Source organism: Leptidea sinapis, chromosome 7 (genome assembly GCF_905404315.1).
Source record: "Leptidea sinapis chromosome 7, ilLepSina1.1, whole genome shotgun sequence".
NCBI classification, from domain to species: Eukaryota; Metazoa; Arthropoda; class Insecta; order Lepidoptera; family Pieridae; genus Leptidea; species Leptidea sinapis.
Genome location: NC_066271.1, coordinates 5160758 through 5187941, shown reverse-complemented (window position 1 = coordinate 5187941; position 27184 = coordinate 5160758). Strand labels below are relative to the sequence as shown.

Genomic DNA, 27184 nt, shown 5'->3' with positions numbered 1-27184 from the left:
CAAAATTTTTTTTCAGTACAAAACGGCAATTTCACATTTTAACCCCTGATATTTACAATAGAAAACTTCATTACGATTCCCATTACTACAATGTACCATACAGCGCCATCTATTGATTAAACATTAAATTGACAAAAGGTTATATCGATAAACAACTCGATTGTCTACTGTCTACCTATAATTTTATTTACGGTTAGCGAAACGGTAGAAGAGTGAAGAAGGTACCTACCTAGTTTTAGTTTGATGACGTGACGTCTTCGCCCTTCGGCTTCGGACTGCGTTTACAAGTAGTACGAAGTCCGAATGGTAGATAGCGATCGGCTATCCCAACAAAATTTATACAAAGTGCTGCTGCTGGGTAAATGACTAATGGGCAATGGCGGATTGTTGGTGTTTCGCGTCTTGTAGTACTATTTATAACCTACAATACAGTTCTAGTTTTCAGCGATATGTACACTAACGTTTTTACATTCTGTGGATTTGTGATGTAAAGCTTCATAATTGTGCCAATGTCGAATGGACGTCATTTATTACAATAAAAAGTAACAATTTAAAGGAATATTGCACATACCTAAATGAATATTCAGTGAAATGTTATCGAACAAAATATTTTGACATTCATACTACCTGCTGTTACTGTTAGTACGTTTTCGTCACAAGTATGTAAGGCCATAATTTTAATGTAAACGCTAAGCTATTTTTAAACGTTCAGTAATTTCTTTATAATTTGGGAACTATTTGAAACATTTGGTGAGATGACTGTTTTTTTGACAAAATTTGCTAGTAACTATCGCTATATTACGGGCTAGCACCTCAATGTTATTGAAATAACATACCAACTTTGCACAAATAACGTAACACATAATTTATATCGAAAAGTCATCGCTTTGACATTCATGCTATACTTATAACTCATGAATATAAACGCATCGGTAACACCCAATTAACCAACATGCCTACATCCTAATAAAATCACTATCAGAAAGGGGCTCGGCTCAATTAATATGTACTTGATAAGGACTGGTGTAATTTTAGTGATCTAACATTATAATCGGCTTAATACCTGGGAGTTTATGGATACAAGACACAGAAAGGTTTTTTTTATTGAGAACAATTGGTGCAAGCTGAAATTGGGTTCTAGGTAGAGAATGGTGCATGCCAGAAAGAGTCCAATGAGTTGCTGAAAAGAGTCCAAAGTGTGTAACTAACCATGCATGCAGTGTACATACTGTAGTACAAAATATATTAGATTCCTGCAAGCTATGTGTATTTGATAACAAAATGACTGAAAGACGGAAGAAAAAAACCCATAATGGATTCCTCCGAAAAGTTTCCTCCTTATTTAATCTTGACACGGTGAGTAGGTTGTAGGTTTTATAATTGATCCTTAAATTCTTGAATTTACTGGTATTTATTATGTAGTAAAGCATTATATAAATATGATAGACATACTAATCGAAACAACTCTGATTATTAATTGAATGTAGTTCCTGAAAAACATTCCAAGCCACAAATATCACTTTTTAAGGAATTTTTGGTTAAAGTTTCATAAATATTAGTGTATTCCATACATGTGGTTTGGGCTACTAAGTCATGTCATTTAAAGAGTGACATTAGGGCTGCTATTTTTTGTCAGTCTGTTAATATGAATCATTGTTCTTAACTCAATTTTGACATGATTGTGGTTTGGAACATTTTTCTGGAATTTTGTCTAATTGTAAAACATTTAGTGTTAGCATAGTGTAATGAGTAATGCAGCTTGTAAAATATTACAATTATATTAATGTTTCAATTATCAATGAAAAATATTTATTAATTATGAAGGGCTTATAAAAATATATTTTTTATAAAACATCTACTTTGTTATATATATATGGAATGCAAATATTTTTATATACACACAATCCTATTTTTTATTTCAGGTTCATGCTTCAACACCAGAAATGAAGCAGGTAACTATAATTTTAGCAATATTATCTTAAGAGGACACACTCTTTACTTTATGGTTTATTAGATTTTATTGGATTGCCTGTAATCAAAATGTTTTGTGCTAATTACACACAGTACCTCAATACTTTCGCAGATAAGGCCTTTTGGGTTTTTTTATTTATGTTGCCAGATTAACAAATTGTTGGTTATGGTTTGTGTGCTGTTATTACCAGTACATTACAATAAATATATTTGCAAACAATTGATAAATGTCCATATAGTTTAGATGTTAGTGATGCAGTGCATCAATGTCAGGGACACTTCTTCCCTCCTACTAGAGAAATATATAAACAGATTTTACACTTTTCCTGTGTGGACAAGATTTTTTTCAACTGTAACCCTCAGTGTTGCCCCTTTTAAATTTCTCTAATTATTCTTTCCTATACCTGATTCAAATATTAACAATATCTAGGTAGACATTGTAAATATTTTTTAAATATTGTATATCAGCAGATAACTAGCTCTACCACTATAAACACAGAGACATATATTGCTTCAAACACAATGAAGACTTGTCAATATCAGTTAACAGTTTAATTTACTATCAATTATCATGCTCTCAATTTCTAAATGAAGATGTTGTGATGCATTGTCTAGTCGTTGAATCTCTTATTGATTCAGTAACTGACTGGTATCTTCATACAAATTGTGTTAATAGTTGACTCTATAATATACAAATGATTTAAGTTTTCTTTAGTGTTAATTCTGCCAATATTTGTTTTTAAAACAATTTGACATGTGTCTCGCCAAAATCTGGCACGAGACTAACACTAGGTCTCGTGCCAGATTTTGGTGAGACAACATGTCCTGAGGATGCCTCGTGTAGAGGCGAAACATGTGTCGAATTGTTTTAAAAACAAATATCGGCGGAATTAACACTAAAGAAAACTTAAATCATATGTGTAATAATGGATTTCCGCAAAGTAACACCTAATTCATTAAAAAAGACTCTATAATACCTTTTTAAAAAAAATGGCAGTGTATTCAAAATAATCTAAATATCACTTTGTCCTGCTCACCATAGTTTAGTGTGAAGTTTGAAGACTGTATGCTTTGACCGTATACTTTATGTCCTAAGAGACAAATATAAATTCTTAATTTTAAGTAAAAGGAACAGTATAAATTCCTTTCATTTATTTATGTAAGTTTACATACAGAACATTACAACATACAGTCTACTAAAACTATAAGATAGATATGTATAAAAATTAATTTTATAATGTTGTGAAAACATTATATAAATCTAAAAACGAATTATATAAATCTAAAATATATTTTACAACTAATTCTACACAAATAAAAAGAAAATATTAAAGAACAAATTTAAGTAAAATTATTAATAAAAAAATAATTTTTCGACAATGTTTGTCAGCTATTTAATAATATAACGAATTATATAAATCTATAAAACATATTTGACTTCATTCTGTTTTCATTTTTATAAATTTGTTAAAAATGTTATTTAAGATAATGTTAGTATTTATTCTTATAAATTATTTTAAAAACGGTTTAGTAATAATGATTGGGTGACAATGAGCACCAAGCTCAAGAAAGTTCTTTTGCCAGCTTCTTCCATTTGCTGCATAGAGTCCCTTCATTGTGTGTCTTCTACCAGATTTATCAGGTATATAACACCACCTGTTCCGAAAAGCTTTTTCACCTGATTCCTGCCGCCGAATTTCACCTTCGCATGACATGCTACAAATTAAGATATCATCCGCACCACCTGGATGTGTGGCGTACACTGCGGATTTCAAGGAACTTTTTTCTACATACAACAAAGCTGGGGAATGAGCTTCCTTGTAGGTGTCTTCTTGGACGATACAACATCATCAAAAAATGCGAATACTCAACACTCCTGTGATTCCTCTGGTGTTGCAAGAGAATGTGGGCGGCGGTGATCACCTAACATCAGGTCTCCACCTCCAAACGGCTTGATTCTTTGGCGTTGCGTAGATATTTCAATTCTCTCTGTTTCTTCTACCATATCATGGGAATACAATATACTCAGAAGAGTTAGTCCAGTCCATTTCCAGGTGAATTCCACCAACTGTTTTTTTTATGTAAATCAGGGACGAGACGAGCAGGACGTTCAGCTGATGGTAATTGATACATCCCGCCCATTACAATGCAGTGCCGCTCGGGATTATTGAAAAATCCAAAAATTCTGAGAGGCACTACAACTGCGCTCGTCACCTTGAGACATAAGATGTCAAGTATCATTTGCCCAGTAATTTCACTAGCTACGGCGCCCTTCAGACCGAAAAACAATAATGCTTACACATGACTGCTTCATCGCAGAAATAGGCGCCGTTGTGGTACCAATAATATAGCCGGCTTCCTGTGCAAAGGAGCCTGGTAAAACTGTACGTCAGAATGCGAAATACCACCCGCATCATGTTGATATATGACATTTCTACAACGTCGCGTTATCAATTATGTTATAGGTAATCACGAGCTACTTTACGCAGGTCGATGATAATAGCGTGCTTATTTTGCGTGGTGGGATGGGCGGCGATTCGTGCCATCCCACGACCTCGGGGAGAATACTCGTTGTTTGGCCCGGTATAGCGCTTCAATCTCTAGATTACAAATTACCATGGGCCCCCATATTGAAAGATTGGCGAACAGACTTAGTTCTGCAGCATACGCGGTTCAAAAGATAGGACAATTAACTGACAGATACGGCGCGACTAGTATACTTTAGTTATTTCCATAGTATTATGTGCTATAATAATAATATAATAATAATAATAATATGTCATTTATTTATGGCATTTTAAACCCATTACAGTAAATTAATAATTGAATGAATGATGTACTTAAAAATAAAATTGTATACATCACAGTACTTAATAATTAAATAACTTAAAACTAAGATTGCCCCAAAGGGGGGGTTCGTACAATAAGTAATGTACTGATAATACTATTTCCGGTTAATGTCACGATGCACCGAAAGCCAGTAATGGAGTATAGGATTCTCTGGGTGCTCAGAGCATACACTGAGTATTTCGTTTTCGGATTCGCGAATGCGAGACCAAAAAGTAGCAAGTCGTGATCTTATCACTGCGAAATAATCGGGGACTCTGGCGTCGGCAAACATGCCCGACGCACTGCAATATTTGGGCAGTCTCATCAGAATACGGTATGCATTATTATACTGCACTCTGATGCTGCTTCGTGCAGTTGACCCAAAGCTGACACGTGTAGAAGCATTGACAATATGCTCTAAACAGTGTCAGCTTCGCCTCAGGACTGCACCGTGCAAACCGGCGTGCGAGCATATTGCATCGAACAGCCAGAGCCCTCCGCTCGCGTTCTATATCTTCGCTATCACACAAATTCTCAGTTAGGATATGCCCCAAGTACCTGAATCGGTCCACTCTATCTATGGATACACCGTCTAAAAAGACCATCGGAATTCTCTCCAGACCTTTCTTAGCCGGAAACACCATCATTTGTGTTTTTTTTACATTATATTTTAGGCCATGCTGCCCTGCATATTTTTCACAGATAGCCAGCAGTTTCCTGAGGCCTCTGATTGAGGGACTTAAAAGCAGTTTCGCAGCATAATTTTACCACCTATTAAAGGTGGTATGCTCTAAGCGTTTAAAAAAAGAATTTTTACACTAAGGCTTGGAGATAAAGATACAATTTGCATTATTATTAAAATTAAATTTGTAGCTAAAATTTATGAACGATGCCGGACTCGAACCCGCGACCTCTCGGGTTCCGTCAAAAATTGCTTACATTAGAATAAGCGACATATCAAGTCAATTTCCTAATAAGCAATTATTATCGTTGAGCAAGCTATCAACTGTAAAGTAGATCCTGTAGATGGAGCTACAACCTGAGAGTTAAAAAAGAAATAACAGAATTTACGACCCATGCGTACTCAAACAGTTGGCTCAGTTGGTAAAGGCGCTCGGACGGAACCCGAGAGGTCGCGGGTTCGTGTCCCGCAGCGTTCATAAATTTTGGTTACAAATTTGATTTGTATAATTAATCCTAGTTGTGAGGTTAATCGCTTTTAAAATAACATAACATTTACCAGTGGGAGGCTCCTTTGCACAGGATGTCGGCTAGATAATGGGTACCACAACGGCGCCTATTTCTGCCGTGAAGCAGTAATGTATAAGCACTGTGAAATTACAAATGAGTTAATATGTCTGAAGTCTGAAGGTGACGAGCGCAATTGTAGTGCCGCTCAGAATTGGGGTTTTTCAAGAATCCTGAGTGGCGCTGCATTGTAATGGGCAGGGCGGATCAATTACCATGAGCTAAACGTCCTGCTCGTCTCGTCCCTTATTTTCATAGAAAAAAAAACAAACTATACATTATGATTTTCCTATAAATGTCTTCAATTAACAAAATAATTCAGAATATTATGTAATAGTTACAGGTAAATGGAATTGAAGGTGGTGCAGCAGGAGACGATGGCTACCAGTACATGACAGTGGTGTTATCTCGAGCTGGAGGAGCAGGCTTGGGGTTCAGCATTGCTGGTGGTTCAGATAATCCCCATGTTGCCGATGATCCACATATTTATGTCACAAAGCTGATACCTGGAGGAGCTGCTGCCGCTAGTCAATTGCTTATTGATGATGCAATTTTACAAGTGAGCACTTTTTAAATTTATTGAAGTAGGTGTTACTCCATCATCCAAGTCCTCCAAAATCCATAATTATCCAAATGTTTTGAGTTTTCTTTGGTGTTAATTCCGCCAATATTTGTCTTCAAACAATTCGACACGTGTTTCGCCTGTACACGAGGCATCCACAGGAGATGTTGACTCGCCAAACTCTGGCACGAGACATGTCTCGTGAATTAATCTCTCAAATATTGGCGGAATTAACACTAAATAAAACTCAAAACATTTGGATAAGTTAGCACTTAGAAATCACTCAAGATATATCATACAAGTTGGCGGTACAATGGCGACATTAAATAAACACACGGGTAGAACTCTTAAATCGTACCTAATCATAAAAAAAATATTCAAAAATGAAATAGATACTTCAACTAAATATTATATTCAACGAAATAAACTGTATTCAAATAGGTTTAAACTAAGTGCTTTCGATTCAACATATAAATGTTTAATTTGACTGGACTGAATCTAATATATGTTCAGAAGAAGAAGAGATCACGAGAAGACTATACAAGAAATTATGTGGATTGCCCCATCAATCTTTATTAAATTTATTCTTTTTTTTCTTAACTTTTATCCATTCCTATTGCAATGTAATTCACAGCCCATATAGCCGAATGGTTAGTGGCTACTAAGCTAGAGGTCACGGGTTCGAATCCTGGTAGATGCAATCATTTATATGATGAATATAGATGTTTGTTTTCAAGTCATGGATGTTTATATGTATTTAAGTATGTTTAAGGAAATACATATATCATTGTCTTGTACCCATAGTACAGGCTATGCCTAGGTTGGGGCAAGATAATTTGTGTAAAAGTGTGTCAATATTATATTACCTATATATTAATTTACAAGAGCCTATCAAAATCCCAAGCACACTTGAAGTATAAATCATTTTGATGAATTCTATTGATTGTTCAAAATACATGAACAAGCATATTAGTAAAAACCCTAATAATATTTAAAGATTGATGATGTCTTTTTTTACAATTAAGTTTTTTTTATAATTTTTTTAGGTTAACGATACAAATGTAGAGAATGTAACGCATGCAGAAGCAGTTGATGCATTGAAGAAGGCTGGCAACACAGTATGCTTAGTAAGTTATCTATATATATAAAAATGAATTGCTGTTCGTTAGTCTCGCTAAAACTCCAGAACGGCTGGACCGATTTGGCAAATTTAGGTCTTGAATTATTTGTGGAAGTCCAGAGAAGGTTTAAAAGGTGAATAAATAGGAAAATGCTGCTAAATTAAATAAAAACAACAAATTTGTTTTTCCTTTGATGTGTCCATACATAATTTCTATGAGAGATTTTATTGACGCACGGTTTGACAGTTCTGCTGTGAAACAATTTCATTACGACAGCAGGGTGCATTTTTACGAGGTAATTTTTGATGTTATGATATATTATTGACAAATTCAAATAAAAAACATTATTTTATTTATTATATACAGAACAACGTCTGTCGGGTCTACTAGTTATGTAATAAGAATAATTTGGTTTGACCATTTAATTTTAATAATTAATTAATTATAAGGTATCATGAAATGCAATTTCTTTTCTACCTTTATTTATGTACAAAGTTTAATACCTTTTTAAGCATTTTTCGCAGTGAAATATTTACCATAATAATTAAAAAAGTCATGTACCACAAATTCATAATATTAATTAAATTGATGTTATGGTTTTAAGTGACATGGCAGAGGGACACAGAAATGGTGGTATTGCTGCATTATGAAATTATTACATACATATAAAAAATCTGAATTAGTTGTGATTTTATAAAACTAACAATTATGGTAGATTATGGCTTTTTACTTAAGTTCTATTAACATTATAAACAATAACCCCCTTATTCATAATGGTCTAACTTAAAACAGCCGCTAAGGAGTGTTTTTTCTCATTCTGACTCAGGTCAATAGAAGAAGACAGAGTGAGAATTAGCAATGCTTTAAGTTAGCAGACTATTATGAATAAGGGGGTTAATGTTTCTAAATTATATTATTATTTATTTACATAGGGAGCAAAAACAGCTAAACTGGTATGAACTGTGTTTCAGCTGTCAGTGACTTCTCGGTACCAGACATAATTACCTACATAGTCAAATCAAATTTTTAAAAATCAGATAAAATAAAATAAAAATACTGTCTAAATTCAGAAGTGAGATTAAATTAATTTGTTATTTAAAGTGATACACCTCACTTCTGGGTAATAATTACATAAATTTGATAACAAAATTTATGAATGATGTGGGACTGGAATTCGAGACCTATCGCGTTCCGTGATGGTTGGCTCAGTGGAAGAGCGCTCACGCGGAACGCGAGTTCGAGTCCCGCATCGTTCATAAATTTTGTTTTCAAATTGATTTTGTGTTATTATTATATTAATCTTGTTTAATTATAGAAAATTAGACGGCGAGTTACGGAAGACCATCTAAGTGTGTCACAAATATCAAATAAAGAAGAGGCTGTGGAAATAGAGCTCGTGAAAGGTGGTTCCGGCTTGGGTTTTAGTATAGCAGGTGGCTTGGGAAACCAACACATACCGGGAGACAATGGTATTTATGTCACCAAAATAATGGCCGGAGGAGCAGCTCACAGAGATGGAAGATTGAGAGTAGGGGATAAATTGCTGATGGTCAAAAATACCTCGGTAATGAAACACATTTAATTTTCTTCTCCTACTGTTCTTTTTTGCTTCACTTTTATATGATAGTTGTTGTTGAAGTTAAACTTAGATAATTTATATGCCTAGGTAGTGTCTTGCTGTTAGACAACCGATAAAAACAGGCCATGCTTATTACTTTAGTGTGTGTGACAAGCTACGTCTTAAAGTCGTCTAAAAAAGTCGAAAAAAATTGAGGTTGACAGTTAACCTCTATTTTGAGCAATGCACGCACGCTAACACAAAGTGACATACAAATCACGAGTATGAGATGTAGCTTTTTTGTTGTTTGTGCGGTGTTTCGATACGACATGGGTGCCTGATTAAAAAGCGCGTACACCTTCCTTAAGGCTGGCAACGCTCCTGTGGTACCACTGGTGCTGCAAGAGAATCGGCGGCGATTGGGCGGCGGTAATCACTTAACACCAGGTGACCCGTACGCTTTTTTCTTTTCCTCCTTTTTTGTCCTCCGTTTCCATTAAAAAAAAAAGCTTGTCACGCACACTTAAGTATTAAACCTGGCTTGTTTTTCATCTGTTGTCTAGCAGCACGAGACTTGCTTTATCTAGACGTATAAATCATCTAAGTAATTACCGTTCTCGTTATTATTTAACAAAATACTAAAGAACCATAAAAAACTAATCAACAAATGACTTCCAAGTAATTAAAACATAATCTCTCTTTTTTTGGTGAATTTGAATGAATGCTTTTATTATTTACTTTAACAGAAAGGCGATGTGAACTTAGACAATGTGACACATGAAGATGCAGTTGCAGCATTAAAGGCATCCGGTGAGAGAGTAGTGCTAGTTCTGATTCCTGGACCCAGGCATGGACAACCTTCTCCTAGGACTTCAAGAGCCAATACTCGTTAGTATTAAAATCTTAATACAATCGAACCTGGATAAGCGAGAGTTCAAGGGAGCACAATCTCAGAGGTTTCTCACTAACCCGAGTAACTATAAACTGAGTAAGTCCCAAGGTACACAGGCACACATGTCCATTCGAAAAGAATGCGAGAAAACTATACAAAAACAATGGTAGAAAGTTCCACGAAAGTTAAGAATGAGTCATAAAATAGCAGATAATAAATTTGTTATTGTATCTTTTATGTATGTATGTATTTTTATTGTAGCTATAGTTCCTCCTAAATAATATAAAGAAATAAAGCTCGACTGTCGCTTATAGAGGTATAGATAAGCAGCAGTCTCACTTACGGAGGTCCATGAGGGAAAAACGACTCTCTCTTACAGAGGTTTCTGTTTCTCGCTAATAGAGGTTTTGGGAGCTTAAAATGACGGGTCATGGCTATTACTCTCACTTATAGAGTTTTCTCACTTATCCAGTTCTCGCTTATCCAGGTTTGACTGTATATATAAATTACGTGACACGTTGTTTGTCCGCGGTGGACTCCTAAACTAATGAACGGATTTTAATGGGGATTATTTCATTGGGTGCAGTTTAGTCCAACTTGAGAGATAAATAGTTTGGGACCCATAATTGTTTTTATTTTCAATATTTGTTTTGTATAGACATATTTTCTATGAGAGAATTTAGTGATGCACGGTTTGACAGTTCCGCTATGAAACAATTTCATTATAAAACAACAGGAAGCATTTTTTACGAAATAATTCTTGATGTTTTGTAATATTATTTTACTATCTACAGAACAACGTCTGTCGGGACAGCTAGTTATTTATATTCTATTAATGTCTCAGACTTGTTTTTTAGCTTCAGTATGTAAAGTTGTATTATTTAAAGTTTATAACACAATATAAATGAGCTTTGTGAGTTATAGTGCTGTTAAATTCTGGGAAGGTAATACTAAATATTCATCTGACAGAAGATCTAATTCATGACTCCATTGACAATAATAAGAGGCCAGGATTTGACCAAATTAACAAAAGGAGTTCTTATACAGTTGCCAATAAAAGGGATAGTCTTCTTTACAATGCTCATCAATTTTATTATGGAGTTGGTTACTGTTCAAGCATATGGAAAAGTTCACAAATTATAATGATTTACAAAGATTGAGGAGATACCAGTGGGAGGCTCCTTTGCACAGGATGCCGGCTAGATTATTGGTACCACAACGGCGCCTATTTCTGCCGTGAAGCAGTAATGTAAGCATTACTGTGTTTCGGTCTGAAGGGCGCCGTAGCTAGTGAAATTACTGGGCAAATGTGACTTAACATCTTATGTCTCATGGTGACGAGCGCAGTTGTAGTGCCATTCTGAATTTATGGGGTTTTTCAAGAATCCTGAGCGGCACTGCATTGTAATGGGCAGGGTGTATCAATTACATCTCTCTTTTTCATAAAAAAAAAGATGGAAACCCTATCAATGAAGTTGGCTCATATAGACCGATAAGCCAAATCTGTAATGTAAGCTCTTTGAAAAAGTTGCATTGTAATGTTGTGTTTTCATTAAATAAGTATACATTTTATTTATATTTTTTAGCATGTCCAACTTCAAGCACAACAAATTCACTCAGACGAGAGGATGTGACGGACAGTTCGGAAGAGGCCAGAATTGTGGAGTTAGAGAAGGGGCCACAGGGTCTTGGTTTCAACATTGTCGGTGGTGAAGACGGGCACGGGATATATGTGTCGTTCCTGTTAGCTGGCGGGCCAGCTGAACGTTCAGGGTTATTGAAGCGAGGAGATCAACTACTGGCGGTTAATGAAGTGGATATCACACACGCGACTCATGAACAGGCTGCCAAAGCTTTAAAGGTAAGTCATAATTTCTATCAATCTGGGCGCACCCCAGTATCTGCTCGATCCATTTGACCGCGTGCAACGTAGAGCAGCTTGAATTGTCGGGGACTCAGTGCTCTGTGAACGGCTGGATCTCTTGGCGTTGCGTAGAGACGTCGCTTCATTGTGTGTCTTCTACCGCATTTATCACGGGGAGTGTTCCGAAGAGCTGTTTCACCTGATTCCTGCCGCCGAATTTCACCTTCGCACGACACGCCACAAGTTAGGATATCATCCCCACCATCTGGATGTGTGGCGGTCCTCCACAGTGCGCTTTTCAAGGAGCTCTCTTCCTCGTACTACGAAGTTGTGGAATGAGCTTCCTTGTGCGGTGTTTCCGGGATGATACGACATGGATACCTTCAAATAAAGCGCGTACACCTTCCTTAAAGGCCGGCAACGCTCTTGTGATTCCTCTCGTATTGCAAGAGAATGTGGGCGGCGGTGATCACTTAACACCAGGTGACCCGTACGCGCGTGCGACACAAGCACATCTCACCTATAACTATGTATGTAGTTACAAGCCTACCTTAAATGACACCGACTCGTATGTGGTAATACAACGTTTGCCGGGTCAACTAGTAACAATATTAAAGTATCTCGTAGTATATACTTCGCGAACGGTCATAATATTTTCAAATAATTACCAAAGCACTTTTCCTGCAAAGTAATATCTAAATTCGCTTTACGACCATCCTAAACTGAACTGCCATGTTTACCCCTGCCCAAATTGTCCTGCTTTCGCTAAAAGCTCGGAGCCCCCTTAAGAGGGCCAGTGAAAGAACAAATAGAATAATAGATCAAAATATGTTTTATACGAAGCTATCCCGCTCAAAGTCATGCATGGCGAGTGTAGGTGATATTACATTTGGCATGGCACCGACTTCAAATCTATAAATAGGTCGTATTTTATTAATTTTAATGGTAACAAGTATTGCATAAGAGGTGTATTAAATTAAATCTCTATTAAGTTATATTATGCTTTTCACTTTTTGAATTTGTTTTTTTTTTAACGTAGTTTATATTTATTTTTTACTTTTTAATGTTTTGTAAAACTGCAGTAGTTCTAGAATACATCAGGTATAAGATTTCGTTGCTTTTTATGGTCACATGTTAAATATATTATTTTAAAGTCACTATGGGTAGACCTACGAAAGGTTGTGCGCGCCTTAAACACAGATACCAAGAAACTAGAATGGAAAAAAGGAATCGACTTCGAAAAAATGCTGTTCGAAACTCTATTTAGATAATGAAATATCGTGAAGAACGTTTGTTACACGGGTTAATAATAATATATAATCAACCTAAATGAAAACTCCTAAAAAAGCCGTGCCCAACTATAATTTTATCATCCACGTAAACAAATTTTTTATATATTTATAATAAACTAGCTGACCCAGCAAACGTTGTATTGCCGATATTAACGTAAATAAAGTAACTGTTGATCGTAGATGGGTGAAAATTTGAAGTTGTATGTATTTTTAATGCTGACTCATAATCAAACAAATTAAAAAAAAATGTGCCAAAAAAATTAAAAAAAAAAAGTTTCGTGTGGATCACCCTTAACATTTAGGGGTATGAAAAATAGATGTTGGCCGATTCTCAGACCTACTCAATATGCTCACAAAATTTCATGACAACGTCTTGACATGAGAATCGGTCAAGCCGTTTCGGAGGAGTACGGGAACGAACATTGTGACACGAGAATTTTATATATAAGATGTTCATAAAATAAAAAGTATTGGCCCAAATTATGTCAAATTTTTATGGGACTGAGTGGCAAACATTTCGCATTAAATTCAAATTCAAATATTTTTATCATATATATATATATATATATCACTTATTGAAAGTCAAAAAACTCCCACCCATTCCAAAATGAATGCCTCAGGCCTGAGAAGAATGGGCGCAACAAACTCAGCGGGCTTTTTTTTCTAATTAAAGATGAGTCATGTAAATCGGTTCATAAATCTCATCATAATCGGTGTATATGCATATAAAAATACCGATCGAACTGAGAATCTCCTCCTTTTTGATGTCGGTTAAAAAAATAACCCAGGTTTCTTTGAAACGCTTGTGATCGAAACCATTTGAGTGAGTTGGTATTTGTAAATGATTAAAAGCATAGTTTCTCAACCTTATTTTGCTCACCGCCCACTTTGAGAATATGTTTTTTTTGCCTTTTTAGACTATATTTTTTAATCTACCCACGCCCTATCTGCGCCATCTCAACGCCGCCTAATATTCTCTGGGTCTTCTACTGCCACCCCGAAAGTCTCAAACGCCCACAAGGGGGCGTTATCGCCCACGTTGAGAACCTATGAATTTTAAAGTAACGTTTTGCATCCAATAGATTATTATTATTATTTATAATAGACTAAGCAGCTTTCGCTGATTCGTCTATATCATTTGCCATATCTATTCTATATGTTTGTCCAGTCTATTCTTAAACTGATTAACAGATTCTGATTTAACCACGTCCTTGGGCAATCTATTCCATATACGAACAACTCTGTTGGTCAGGAAGTGTTTTAATGGTTTTGATGATGCTAATTGATATTCTAGCTTCATATCATGTCCCCTTAGTCTAGGATTGCTCTTCATTGGAAACATGCTCTCAAAATTTGGGACATTATAATATAATAATAGATGCTAGTGAAGGCTTTGAGGAACTCCGGAGGTTAATTGTATGTTTAGGGCCAAGTTCTACACAACAAAAAAATGACAAATATTTCATTGAAAATCAATATATTAATATATTGACACACTTTTTACACAAATTATCTTGCTCCAAATTAGGCATATATAGCCTGTGTTATGGGTTGCAAGACAACGATATATTTAATACAATATACTTACTTAAACATACATATAAACATCCATGACTCGGAAACAAATATCGATATCCATATTCATCATATAAATGCTTGCACCTACCGGGATTCGAACCCGGGTTTCTAGATTAGTAGGTAGGATCGCTAACCACTCGGCTATACAGGTCGTCAAAAAAATAAATAAAAAGTAAAAATATAAAGGACTAGCTGACCCGGCAAACGTTGTTTTGCCATATAAAGTATAATTCACGCGATAGTTTTATAAGTAAAAAAATATTGCCTATATTATAGCCTGTACATCATTTTGTTCTATTGTCAATAGTTTTTGCAGCGCACGCAAAAATAGTTTTTCGATTTTACACCTTGTTACAAAATAGCAATTTTATTACGTAAAAAAAAACATTTATTTTGAAAAAAAAAACATAGCCTATAGCCTTCCTCGATAAATGGAGTACCCAACACTGAAAGAATCATTCAAATCGGACCAGCAGTACCAGAGATATAAATATGTGTAATTGCAGCTGTTTAGTAGGAAAGAGAATAAGTACTTGGGTGTGATTTATGTGACTTGCATCGTCTAGTATGTGATATGGGCATGAAACTATTTTGAATGAAGTCGTTTATTCCAATTAGTCCAATCTGCACTACTTGCAGTATATGACAGTCTATTTCATCACAAATATTTATATACTTACAATAACCGATCAACTAAACGTTTGACTACACAAGTTTAAGTCCAAACAGTATATATAGGTTCTATCTACTATGAACATTAAAACATTTGGCACAAAAAAATGTATAAGAGCTTTATGCAATGTCAGTCCTCTAGAATCGTGTAGACCATTATTGAAAAAGCACCTTCTGTTAACGCTTACTGGTCTATATATATTAGAAATTTGTATGTTCATTAAAAAACATGGTGAACTTTTTAAACCAGCAAAGGACTATTCCATATTAGGATTAAGAGATCCAACTCGCCTTCTGATGCCATACTGTAGAACAGCGCTTCATCAAAATAACGCAAATGTTATGTGTATTAGGGTCTTTAACCACCTTCCAAAAAATATTAGAGAAATGCCTAAAACATTAATGCATAAAAAATTAAAATTATGGCTAATAGATAAATGCTTTTATAGCTTAAAAGAATTCTTTAGCCAAAAATAATAGTATTTAAATGTAATTTTTTGAGAGGTACCTACAAACTAATGTTTATTTTATATTATACTAGCTGACCAGACAGACGTTGTTCTGTACATAATAAATAAAATACCGTTTTTGATGAATTTGTCAATAATTTTTCATTGTAACATAATAATATGCTCCTTGTTGTTATAATGAAATTGTTTCACAGCAGAACTGTCAAACCGCGCGTCCAAAATACTCTCACAGAAAATATGTCCAAACAAAACAAATATTGGAAATAAAAATAATTATGGGTCCCAAATCGAAATAAAAACAATCCTATCTCTTAAGTTGGACTAAACTGCACTCCATGAAGTAATCCTCATTGAAATCCGTTCATTACTTTAGGAGTCCATCGCGGACAAACAACGTGTCACGAGATTTATATATATTAAGATTATTGAATAAAGCTATGTAATGTGTATTAATGACGTATAAATATAAAAATTCCAATTTTGACAATCAAATATTTGTATGCCGATATATTGGCGAATTGTGCTGTACACCAATTAATTGTTAACAACTATGTTACCACGATTCATACAAATAAATCATTTCATTTCATTAAAACGAACATTAGAACATTAAAAACTATGATTAGCTAAACGTTGTAAGACATAAAGAAAACTATATTATGTTTCCTTTTTTGTATTAGTGTCGATAGAGTATGTGTCATGTGAAAATTTAAATGCATTCGCCACCATTTTAAATAAAAAACTAAAACATTATCTTCCGGACAGAATGGCAGTTATTATAATATGTCATTTATGTAAATATTTTAATATATTATTTATATGCGCTGATAACTGATAATTAACATAAATAAAATACATGTTATTTCTTTAAATTTTAACCTATGGGTGATAATAATTAACAGTATAGCTTTTAATTACTTTCCTACTCATTTAAACTCATATAATGCAACATTAACAAAACTTAACTACAGTAAAAACATTGTCAATTCACTCGATGTTGTCGCGAGTTAATATTCGTCCAACAGGATTTAATATTTAATAATGGAAGTGTAACCTGTCCCTCTAACGATTTACGGGGATTAGGTCAAGGACGGTAGAACTATCATTATAACAAATGACGTTCTATACAAGTACATATCATTCACATTCTGATATCGGAACGGCAAAAGTGTGCTTAAAGACAATGTAAGCGCACCTTTCTCCTTAGTCGTGTATCAACTGTCACTTTCCGAATAAAATCTGAATTGAATAATTGGTTTACATTGCTGCTTACTGACCAAGAATATTTTATACAACTCTAGTAAATGCGGCAATGTATAGACATAAAATTCGAAGCTTATTATTGTGTAATTTGTGGCAAGTTCCATATTTTGGATGCTAAGGCCCGGTTTCCACCAAAGCGGTGAGGAGAGGAGACGAGAAGAGGCCAGCCGCGAAGCTGTCACGTTATTTCCACCAAAGCGGAGAAGACATGCGTAGCGGGGAGGAAATGTGTAGCCAAGAGGATATGTGAGCTGTGAGAGCTCGAAATCAATCAACTGATATCTGTGAAAGGAAGGCGTCCTCCTTTTTTTGAGCTAAAATACGTCGCTTATCTACTAGTCATTTAAAAATACGGAAGTAATGCCTTTTGCATTCAAGATCAGTCAATCGAATAAATGACGCTTTCGGGTGTGCGAGACGCGGGGAAAAGATCGCGCGGCGGCGCTACGCCCGTCTACAGACATCTCACATCTTCGCTCTGCCGCGCCGCTTGCTCGCTCGCAGCAAAAAATCAATGAAAAATGAGACATATCTTCTCCTCTCCGCTTGATCCATTTCCATCGAAACTAAGCGGAGAGATGTGGAAACAACGAAATCTGATTGGTTATTAAAACACATCTCCTCTCCTCTCCGCTTTGGTGGAAACCGGGCCTAAGACTAATATTACTGTGTAAATACATTCGTCACATTAGTATTGCGTAAGACCAACGATTGAAATATGTAATGAAAACCTGTGGTGTGCTACATATCAACGGGTTTTCAATCAACATCAACAGCTTCAAATTGATTTCGGTTAACATCCATAATAATTTATTTCACCATGTGCATACAAAAGCTTTCGATAAATTTATTTATTATTACAAGGAAACATAACAAACACATCACAAGAACTGAACAATATGGGAAGAGACACAAAATATAAATATAGATGCGTCCTAACACATGTTTCACATATACAATAATAACAAAAAGAAAAATCAAAGGTATACAGTCATAGAAATAACTTTGATTGGTATACATTGATACAAAAGATCATACAAATTAAATTAAAGTTATTTATTATTTATTTTGCCCCAAACTAAGCATAACATAGCCTGTACTATGGGTACAACAAGACAACGATATATTTTAATACAATATACTTACTCAAACAAACATAAATACATATATCCATGACTCGAAAAGTAACATCCATATTCATCATATAAATGATTGCACCTACCGGGATTCGAACCACGGGACCTCTAGCTTAGTAGTCAGGGTCACTAACCAATCGTCTATATGGGTCGTCAATGTTTGAACGTAGCAGGGGAGCACGAAAATATGTCTCGATGTCAAGAAAATAATTGTTATAATATTTACACATCCTGCGTAATGGCGCGCGAAACCCAATGTTTGTTCTTGGGGACGATAGTTCAAAAGTAATGCATGAGCGGAGAGACCTGGCTGGGACGTGAAAGCCTACAAGACTGAGGATCTCAGAAGAAGTCAGTTCACCAGTACATAATATCTTCTTTAACGTTAAATTTGACGACGAAGAATAATAACCATATACTTTAAAAGTTAATAACTATGTACTGCTTACTTTGTTTGTTATCAGTTAAAATTACAATAAATTTTTGGCATTGTAATTACGTTGGTGTTCTTTTAATTAAAATACCGCTTAAAGGCTAATGGAAAATTCTGCAAACATGTATCAAATAGAAATATCATTCAAAACGAAGTTAATAGTTTTACAATATTTTTTCTACTCCTCTACTTTTATCCGTCATTTATACAGCCAGGATCAGTAGCATAAGTAGATGATTTATTGAGTCTTTAGAAAAATTTATACTCTATGGCCCAAAAAAGCATCGTTTACTGTACTCAGGGGCGTGCATTGGCTTTCTAGCAAAGTAGGCACTGTGGATCTAACTAGTTGTAGTTGAGCTTTTGAATATGAAAAAATTGCTTACCGTATTATTTTTATTATATTTTTTACTCTATTTAGTATCTAGCTAGCGTAAGGAAAAAATTTTATGAGTGGGTGTTCAATAGAAGTTTGGTTATAAAATAACGGAACCAATTTGAGCTAATTTCAGCTTTACACTATAATTATTAAGGTTCATAGTGATGTAGGCACTGCCTAATTGCCTATGTTGATATATTCCACCTTCGCACGACACGCCACAAGTTAGGATATCATCCACACCATCTGGATGTGTGGCGGTCCTCCACAGTGCGGTTTTCAAGGAGCTTTCTTCCTCGTACTACGAAGCTGTGGAATGAGCTTCCTTGTGCGGTATTTCCGGGATGATACGACATGGATACCTTCAAAAAAAGCGCGTACATCTTCCTTAAAGGCCGGCAACGCTCTTGTGATTCCTCTGGTGTTGCAAGAGAATGTGGGCGGCGGTTATCACTTAACACCAGGTGACCCGTACGCTCGTTTGTCCTCCTATTCCATAAAAAAAAATATATATGATATGCACACCTCTGACTGTACTATAATAATAATGTCGCTAAAAAAGCACAGTGGTTTTGGTGCCACAGACAACTAAATCTAGGTAAGGTATGGTAGGTTCATAGACATATTAGGCAATACGTAGTAGTAGTACACTTAAGTAGTAAACTTAAGAAAAATCTTATAAATAAAATTTTCCAAAATATACCTAAATATTTTGTAATTTCCCTGCGCTGAGCAGGTTATCAACTGTAAAATAGATCCTGTAGATGAAGCCACAACTTGAGAGTTCAAGAAAAGCATACAAGATTTTATGACGATACGTCTCTCGAACGGTTAGCTCAGTTGGAAGAGCACTCTCACGGAACGCGAGAGGTCGTGGGTTCGAGTCCCGCATCGTTCATAAAATTTTGTTTTCAAATTTTATTTGTGTGCTAGCTGACCCAGCAAACGTTGTATTGCCGATATTAAAATCGCGATACAAAAGTAACTGTTGATCGTAGATGGGTGAAAATTTGAAGTTGTACGTATTTTTTAATGCTGACTCATAATCAAACAAATTTAAAAAAAATGTCAAAAAAATGAAAAAATAAATTTGCCGTTAAAACCCTTAACATTTAGGGGGATGAAAAATAGATGTCCGATTCTCAGACCTACCCAATATGCACTCAAAATTTCATGAGAGTCGGTCAAGCCGTTTCGAAGGAGTTTAACTACAAACACCGCGACATGATAGTTTTCATCACTTTAAAACATAACACATTGTTTAAAATATTTGTAGCTATAGAAGTCAACCTTCACAAGACGTCGTAGATTCCCATTAATATTCTGATGAAGTATAAAACCACACACAGCACTTAGCTAAGTGATTGCGTCAACATACCATGGATTGGCATTGCAAGCCAACATTAATATGTATTTGGTTAGTGTTAGTCACGCCATGTATGTTATGTGATCGACTGTTCGTAGTGGGTACGAACGTGAATGAATTTCGCGACCCCATTAACTATTAGATTCCGAGCGTTACTTCGGTTTCACTATTGTTTAGTTATTAATAAACTGTGGTGTTGTAGTGTTTATTTATCTACATGATATATAGCCCCAGTTATGGTATGGTAACGTATGTTTTTTTAAATTTAATAAGTAAACCTTTTACATAATGACTAGCTGAGCGAGAGTTTTTTATGAATTTGTCAATAATTTTTTATAACTTCAATAATAATTTCGTAAAATATGCTCCCTGTTGTTATAATGAAATAGTTTTACAGCAGAACTGTCAAAGCATGCGTCAATAAATTCTCTTTATTTATACATATAAATAAAATTGGAGTGTCTGTTTGTAATATTGAAATAACCGTTTTTTACTACATGTATATGGATATAATATACGGTACACCAAAATATATTTTTTTTTATTTTTGTCTGCCTGGCTGTTTGTTCCGGCTAATCTCTGAAATGGCTTTTTTCGGAATATTTTGACGGAACTTTTATTAGCAGGTAGCTGATGTAATAAGGAAGTAACTTAGGCCACGTCTATCTTACAAAAATTCTTTTATTTTAGTAATATAAAGTAATGTTGCAATGTCCAAGAAACGGTCTTACTCTAAAAATAATTTATATGGCAAAACAACGTTTGTCGGGTCATCTAGTATAAAATATGTCCATACAAAACAAATATTGGAAATAAAAATAATTATGACTCCCAAATTGAAATAAAAAACTATCCTATCTCTCAAGTTGGACTAAAATGCACTCCATAAATTAATAATACCCATTAAAATCTGTTCGTTTTTAGGAGTTCACTGGGAACAAACATATATAAATCAAGATATAAATTTTTATGTATGTTTAAGTAAGTATATTGTATTAAATATATCGTTGTCTTGTAACCCATAACATAGGCTATATATTCTTAACTTAGGGCAAGATAATTTGTGTAAAAAGTGTGTCAATATTATTATTATGTAACATAATACTATAAATTATTATTATTATTAATATATTATAGTCAACATGTACGTAATATATCGTAGTGCCAGTCAAAGCAATTATGCGATCTAATAACTGATTTATTCTACATTTAAAATCTTTACGACGGTTTATGTAACAATTGTTAATAAGATGAAATACATTTTTATGTTTATATATATATTATATTGTTTAATGTAAATATATTGGAAATCTAGTCAAAATAATTTTGCAATCTCATAACATTAATTCTGCATTAAAATCTATGCGGATAGTTCTAGCTATCGTAATATCGCGGTAATTGCATTTTTATTTTATAATCTCATCATCCATTTGACAGTAATGATAAAAAAAGTTTGAATATTGTTAAAAACCATTATTTTGAATAAATTTTATTATTAAACACATAACAATTAATATTCATATTCAAATATTTCTATTCAAAATAGGATGTGACATCATTTATTGAAAGTCAAAAATACTACCACCCATTCCAAAATGAATGTCTCAGACCTGAGAAGAATGGGCGCAACAAACTCAGCATACTAAGCAGCTACATAAAACTATATAAGAAATTATATTACAGATTTACATTCATAGTTACTGCTATTATAATATACATACATACATTTTCATTTTCAATTCAAATTGAATTATAAGTGTTTTTGTTTTATTGCATTATGCTTAGAAAATTTATACTTAAAGACACAAATAAATGTGAACACATCAAAAAAATTAAAATATTTGTTTTTATTTAATCCGTTAGCTGTTAGTATTCTTACTGGTTTTTGCTGTTAATGTGAGTAGTTGTTGATTTTAATAATTATGGAATCACAGCCTAGCAAATCTAGATAACCTTTAAAATACATAAATTCTTTACAATATTCAAAGCTGTCAATGAAAATGTTTTGAACCCCTTCAGGTATAGAATTTGAATGAAGTTAGAAATTTGTTTATATTCTTTATCTCGTCTCGTTGGACATACTATAAACGTATAAATTTTATTTTATTTATTTAATTAATTCAGAGACATCTCCATATATATTAGTAAATGTATTAGTAACAATATTTATTATGAACTACGTTAGTATTATTAGTGAAATATATTTATAAACCTAGAGCTAACTGTATCCAGTGTTTCTGGAACGAACAGTCAGCTCTGGCAGCAATCATCTTTAGGATGCTGTTACTGCTTACACGTAGACGCTGCAACATGGAGACCGCTTTTTTGCGCATTATGGCATGGAAACCGTCCACACATGCCTCAGCAAACATTCCAGAAGCGCTACAACGCCACGGCAGCCCTAACAGCCTCCTAAACGCATTATTATATGTGACACGTAGAACGCTATAAGTCCCGCGCGAATATGACACCCACAAGCTGCTCGAGTAAAAAGACTGGCAGAATGCTTTGAATAATAACGCTTTAACATTATTTGTGCTTCGTGCAAACCTGCGGGCGAGCATATTACTCCTTACTGACAGCGCTCTACGCTCCCGCTCTATGTCATAGTCATCTCTTAAGTCATTCGAAATGATGTGATCTAAATATTTGAACTTATCAACAATCTCTAGCTTTTTATTTGCGAGAAATAAGCAAGGATAATTTCGTGACTTGTGTTTTGGAGTTCGAAATATCATAACTTGACTCTTTAATGAGTTATATTTTAAGCCGTGAGCCGCTGCATATGTCTCGCAAATGGAAATAAGCTTCCTAAGTCCTCCGATTGAGGGACTAAGCAGTACCATATCATCTGCGAAACTAAGATTATTGCAACAGGTTTCATCTATGTGACATCCAACGTGTGTGCTGCTCAGCTCCTCAATTAAGTGATTCATATAAAGATTAAAGAGTAACGGAGACGTTAAACCTCCCTGTCTAACACCACATTCTAATCGATATTCATCTGACAGAGCACCCATCCACCTCAGCTGATTTTTTTGATTGTTATACCAATACTTGATTAGGGCAGTGAACCGTTCTGGCACTCCTGCACTTCTCATCTTGTCCCACAGTACTGGATATGACACCAGGTCAAACGCCTTAGACAAGTCTAGAAAGCAGGCAAATACTGAGGTTTTCCTATTGGTATAGTACCCGACAGTATGCTTCAAGGTTAATATAGCACTTTCCGTTGACGTACCAGTTCTAAAACCAAATTGCGCATCATGGATTTGAATATAATCACCAAGTTGCTTATTGAGCAAGCTGTCAAGTATCTTAGCCGCGGTAGTAGCAAGGGATATGGGACGGTAGTTGCTCATGTCAGAAGTGTCACCTGTTTTATTCTTCACAACAGGGATGACAATAGTTCGCATTAATGCAATGCATTAAATAGTCTAAGATATTATGTTATGGTATTCCAGGGGACAGGCCAGAACCTGCTCTAGACAACCTTTAAAATTATGAATTATTCAAAGATATTGATGAAAATGTTTTGAACCCCTGAAACTTTGTTTACATTCTTTATCTCGTCTCGTTGGCCATACTATAGAAGTAAAAATAAACTAAGATATTATGTTGTGTTCCAGGGGACAGGCCAGAATGTCAAGTTGACGGTGGTGTACAGGCCGCAGGAGTATAATAAGTTTGAAGCTCGAATTAATGAGTTGAAACAACACACCTTGCTGAGAACTTCACAAAAACGATCACTGTATGTGAGGTAAGTAATCATGTGCATTATCATTTTGTGTTATATAATCTTATATTCTTATATATAAAATTCTCATGTCGCGGTGTTTGTAGTTAAACTCCTTCGAATTTTGAGTGCATATTGGGAAAGTCTGAGAATTGGACAACATCTATTTGTCATCCCCCTAAATGTTAAGTGTGGTCCACGCCAAATTTTTTTAATAATATGTTTGATTATGAGTCAGCATTAATAAATACATAAAACTGCAAATTCTCACCCATCTACGATTAACAGTTACTTTTGTATCGCGATTTTAATATCGGCAATACAACGTTTGCTGGGTCAGCTAGTCTTAATATATAAATTACGTGACACGTTGTTTGTCCGCGATGGACTCCTAAACTAATGAACGGATTTTAATGGGGATTACTTCATGGAGTGCAGTTTAGTCCAACTTGAGAGGTAGGATAGTTTTTATTTCGATTTGGGACCTATAATTGTTTTTATTTTCAATATTTGTTTTGTATGGACATATTTTCTATGAGAGAATTGAGTGACGCACGGTTTGACAGTTCCGCTGTGAAACAATTTCATTATAACAACAGGGAGCCTTTTTTCACGAATAATTCTTGATGTTTTGAAATATTATTGGCAAATTCCTATAAAACAGTGTTTTTTTTACTATCTACAAAACAACTTCTGTCGGGTCAGCTAGTAATTTTTATAAAATCATTGTATGTTTATTATTTATTTCTGCCGTGAAGCAGTAATGTGCAAGAATTATTGTGTTTCGGTCTGAAGGGCGCCGTAGCTAGTGAACTTGTCAAAAGTCTTACATTGGTAGAGACAGAGAAACAATAGCAACTTGCAATTGTGTTTGTGCCCTTTATTATATGGGATTTCCTAAAGGCCACTTCACACATATTTTAATTGATGAAGCTGGCCCAGCACTTGAGCCTGAAATTATGATTCCATTGAGCTTTACTGATAAGAATAAAGGACAAGTAATTCTTGCTGGTCACCTTATGCAGCTAGGACCTGTGGTTCTGTCAAAATATTGCAAAGAATTTGGTTTAGATATATCAGTTTTGTGTAGATTATTAGAAACATTCCCATATTATCATAACCTTGAGACATAAGATGTTAAGTCTCATTTGCCCGGTAATTTTACTAGCTACGGCGCTCTTCAGACCGAAACACAGTAATGCCTACACATTATTGCTTCACGGCAGAAATAAGCACCGTTGTGGTACCCATAATCTAGCCGGCATCCTGTGCAAAAGATTATTCCACTTTGTAGGGATAATTATATTACAGATCTCCCAAATTAATAATGCGCATACAGATCTTCGTTAAGTAAGAGCTCTAAACAATGCACTTGCATTTTGCACCTTGTGCCAAAGAAATAGAAGTCAAATCATGTGTTAACAATATGAAAACAAATCGAGCGGTCGGCTGTGGTAGCCGGTCAGTCAGTCGTCTTTAAGTATTGGTGCCGACTGCAGGTGTTCAGTCTATGTGGAATTATATAGAGCTCCTATTACACACCCCTCTTGTTATTATTATTGTAATATAATTCTACTAAATTATGCAAAAGTAATGCATTTTACCACTCTATATAGATATCGTCTCCTGACGGTCGGGAAATACGACCGTTGCCGAATAGTGGCGAAGATCTGTATGCGCATTATTAATTTGGGAGCACTGTACGCACGTGTGTGTTATAGTTCGGTTTATGGTCCTGAGATTGATTTAATAATAGGGCTCAATTTACGAGCTAGTGTGTTGAAAATTATAATATTTGTTTTAGAGCACTGTTTGATTATGACCCGATTCGTGACGACGGTCTCCCGTCACGAGGTCTGCCCTTCCGCTACGGAGACATCCTGCACGTCACAAACGCTTCCGACGATGAATGGTGGCAGGCCAGGTAATACAGGAATTGTTTTAATAACAATAATATTTTTTTTTTAATTGCAGCTGAAAACTACTGATGAATTGTTGATAAATAAACATACACAACATATTAAAATATATTTACATTCATTGTGAACTATAAAGTTGTGAGGTTTGGCAACATTGCCGCATTTAACAGCCAATGTTGGCCTATGGACCTGCTTTCCGTGCCATTTAAAGCTATAAAAAAAAGCAAATATCATATCCGGCTTGAATATATATTATGTATATTTTTGTTATATAACAAAGTCCCTTCCATCTAGGTAGATAAATTAATTAAAATAATTTTAGTATTCAATCCAATTTCATAATTTTTATTAATGAATTTAGCTCTTTGTTTACTACAGCTCTACAGCATTTTTTTTTCAAATAAATTCACTTGTTCTTACTTGATGTTTTTTTTTGAAAACCACTAAGTACAAATAGAACAAAACAATACTTAAATTGAACTAGAATGAAACATACCATACATAATAAAATAAAAATAGGTAGATACACTTCTTCATTGTACCCTCACTGCTGAGGATCTTCACTCCTGAGGATGGCCTGGTTGAGTGCTACGTTGACAGCGATATCCAGATGTTCGGGTATCTGATCCGACCATCTCTTCGGGCTTAGGTCTCTCGGTCTTTCCCCTTTTCCTTCAACCTTTCTAGACTATATTCGCTTCTGCAAGCAATGTGCTACATATTGATAGTTTTCAAGTCGGTGCCAAGCCAAATGTAATAGTAGGTACCTACACTCGCCACGCGTGACTTTGAGCGGGATAGCTTCGTCTAAAACAAAACAACCCAAGCTATTTTATATCTCACAATCATGAATCACGTCATGTGCGATGTCAACACTATTATGGGAGCGCAATAA

General features: G+C 34.9%; 1 protein-coding gene across 6 annotated transcripts in view; it reads left to right on the top strand.

Moving 5' to 3' along the window:
* The window catches only part of LOC126965382 (disks large 1 tumor suppressor protein), a 73387-nt gene that overhangs the window by 25741 nt on the left and 20462 nt on the right, over positions 1-27184 (top strand). For 2 of the 6 annotated variants that reach the window (XM_050808947.1, XM_050808942.1), the window contains exons 6-13: positions 1923-1952; positions 6386-6607; positions 7657-7737; positions 9047-9295; positions 10036-10177; positions 11768-12042; positions 24264-24394; positions 26175-26294. In XM_050808947.1, the coding sequence (XP_050664904.1) occupies positions 1923-1952; positions 6386-6607; positions 7657-7737; positions 9047-9295; positions 10036-10177; positions 11768-12042; positions 24264-24394; positions 26175-26294 (1250 nt within the window). Of the gene's footprint in view, positions 1-201; positions 751-1141; positions 1357-1922; positions 1953-6385; positions 6608-7656; positions 7738-9046; positions 9296-10035; positions 10178-11767; positions 12043-24263; positions 24395-26174; positions 26295-27184 lie in introns of those variants that run through there. The other 4 variants (XM_050808943.1, XM_050808944.1, XM_050808945.1 and 1 more) reach the window with 4 other exon arrangements.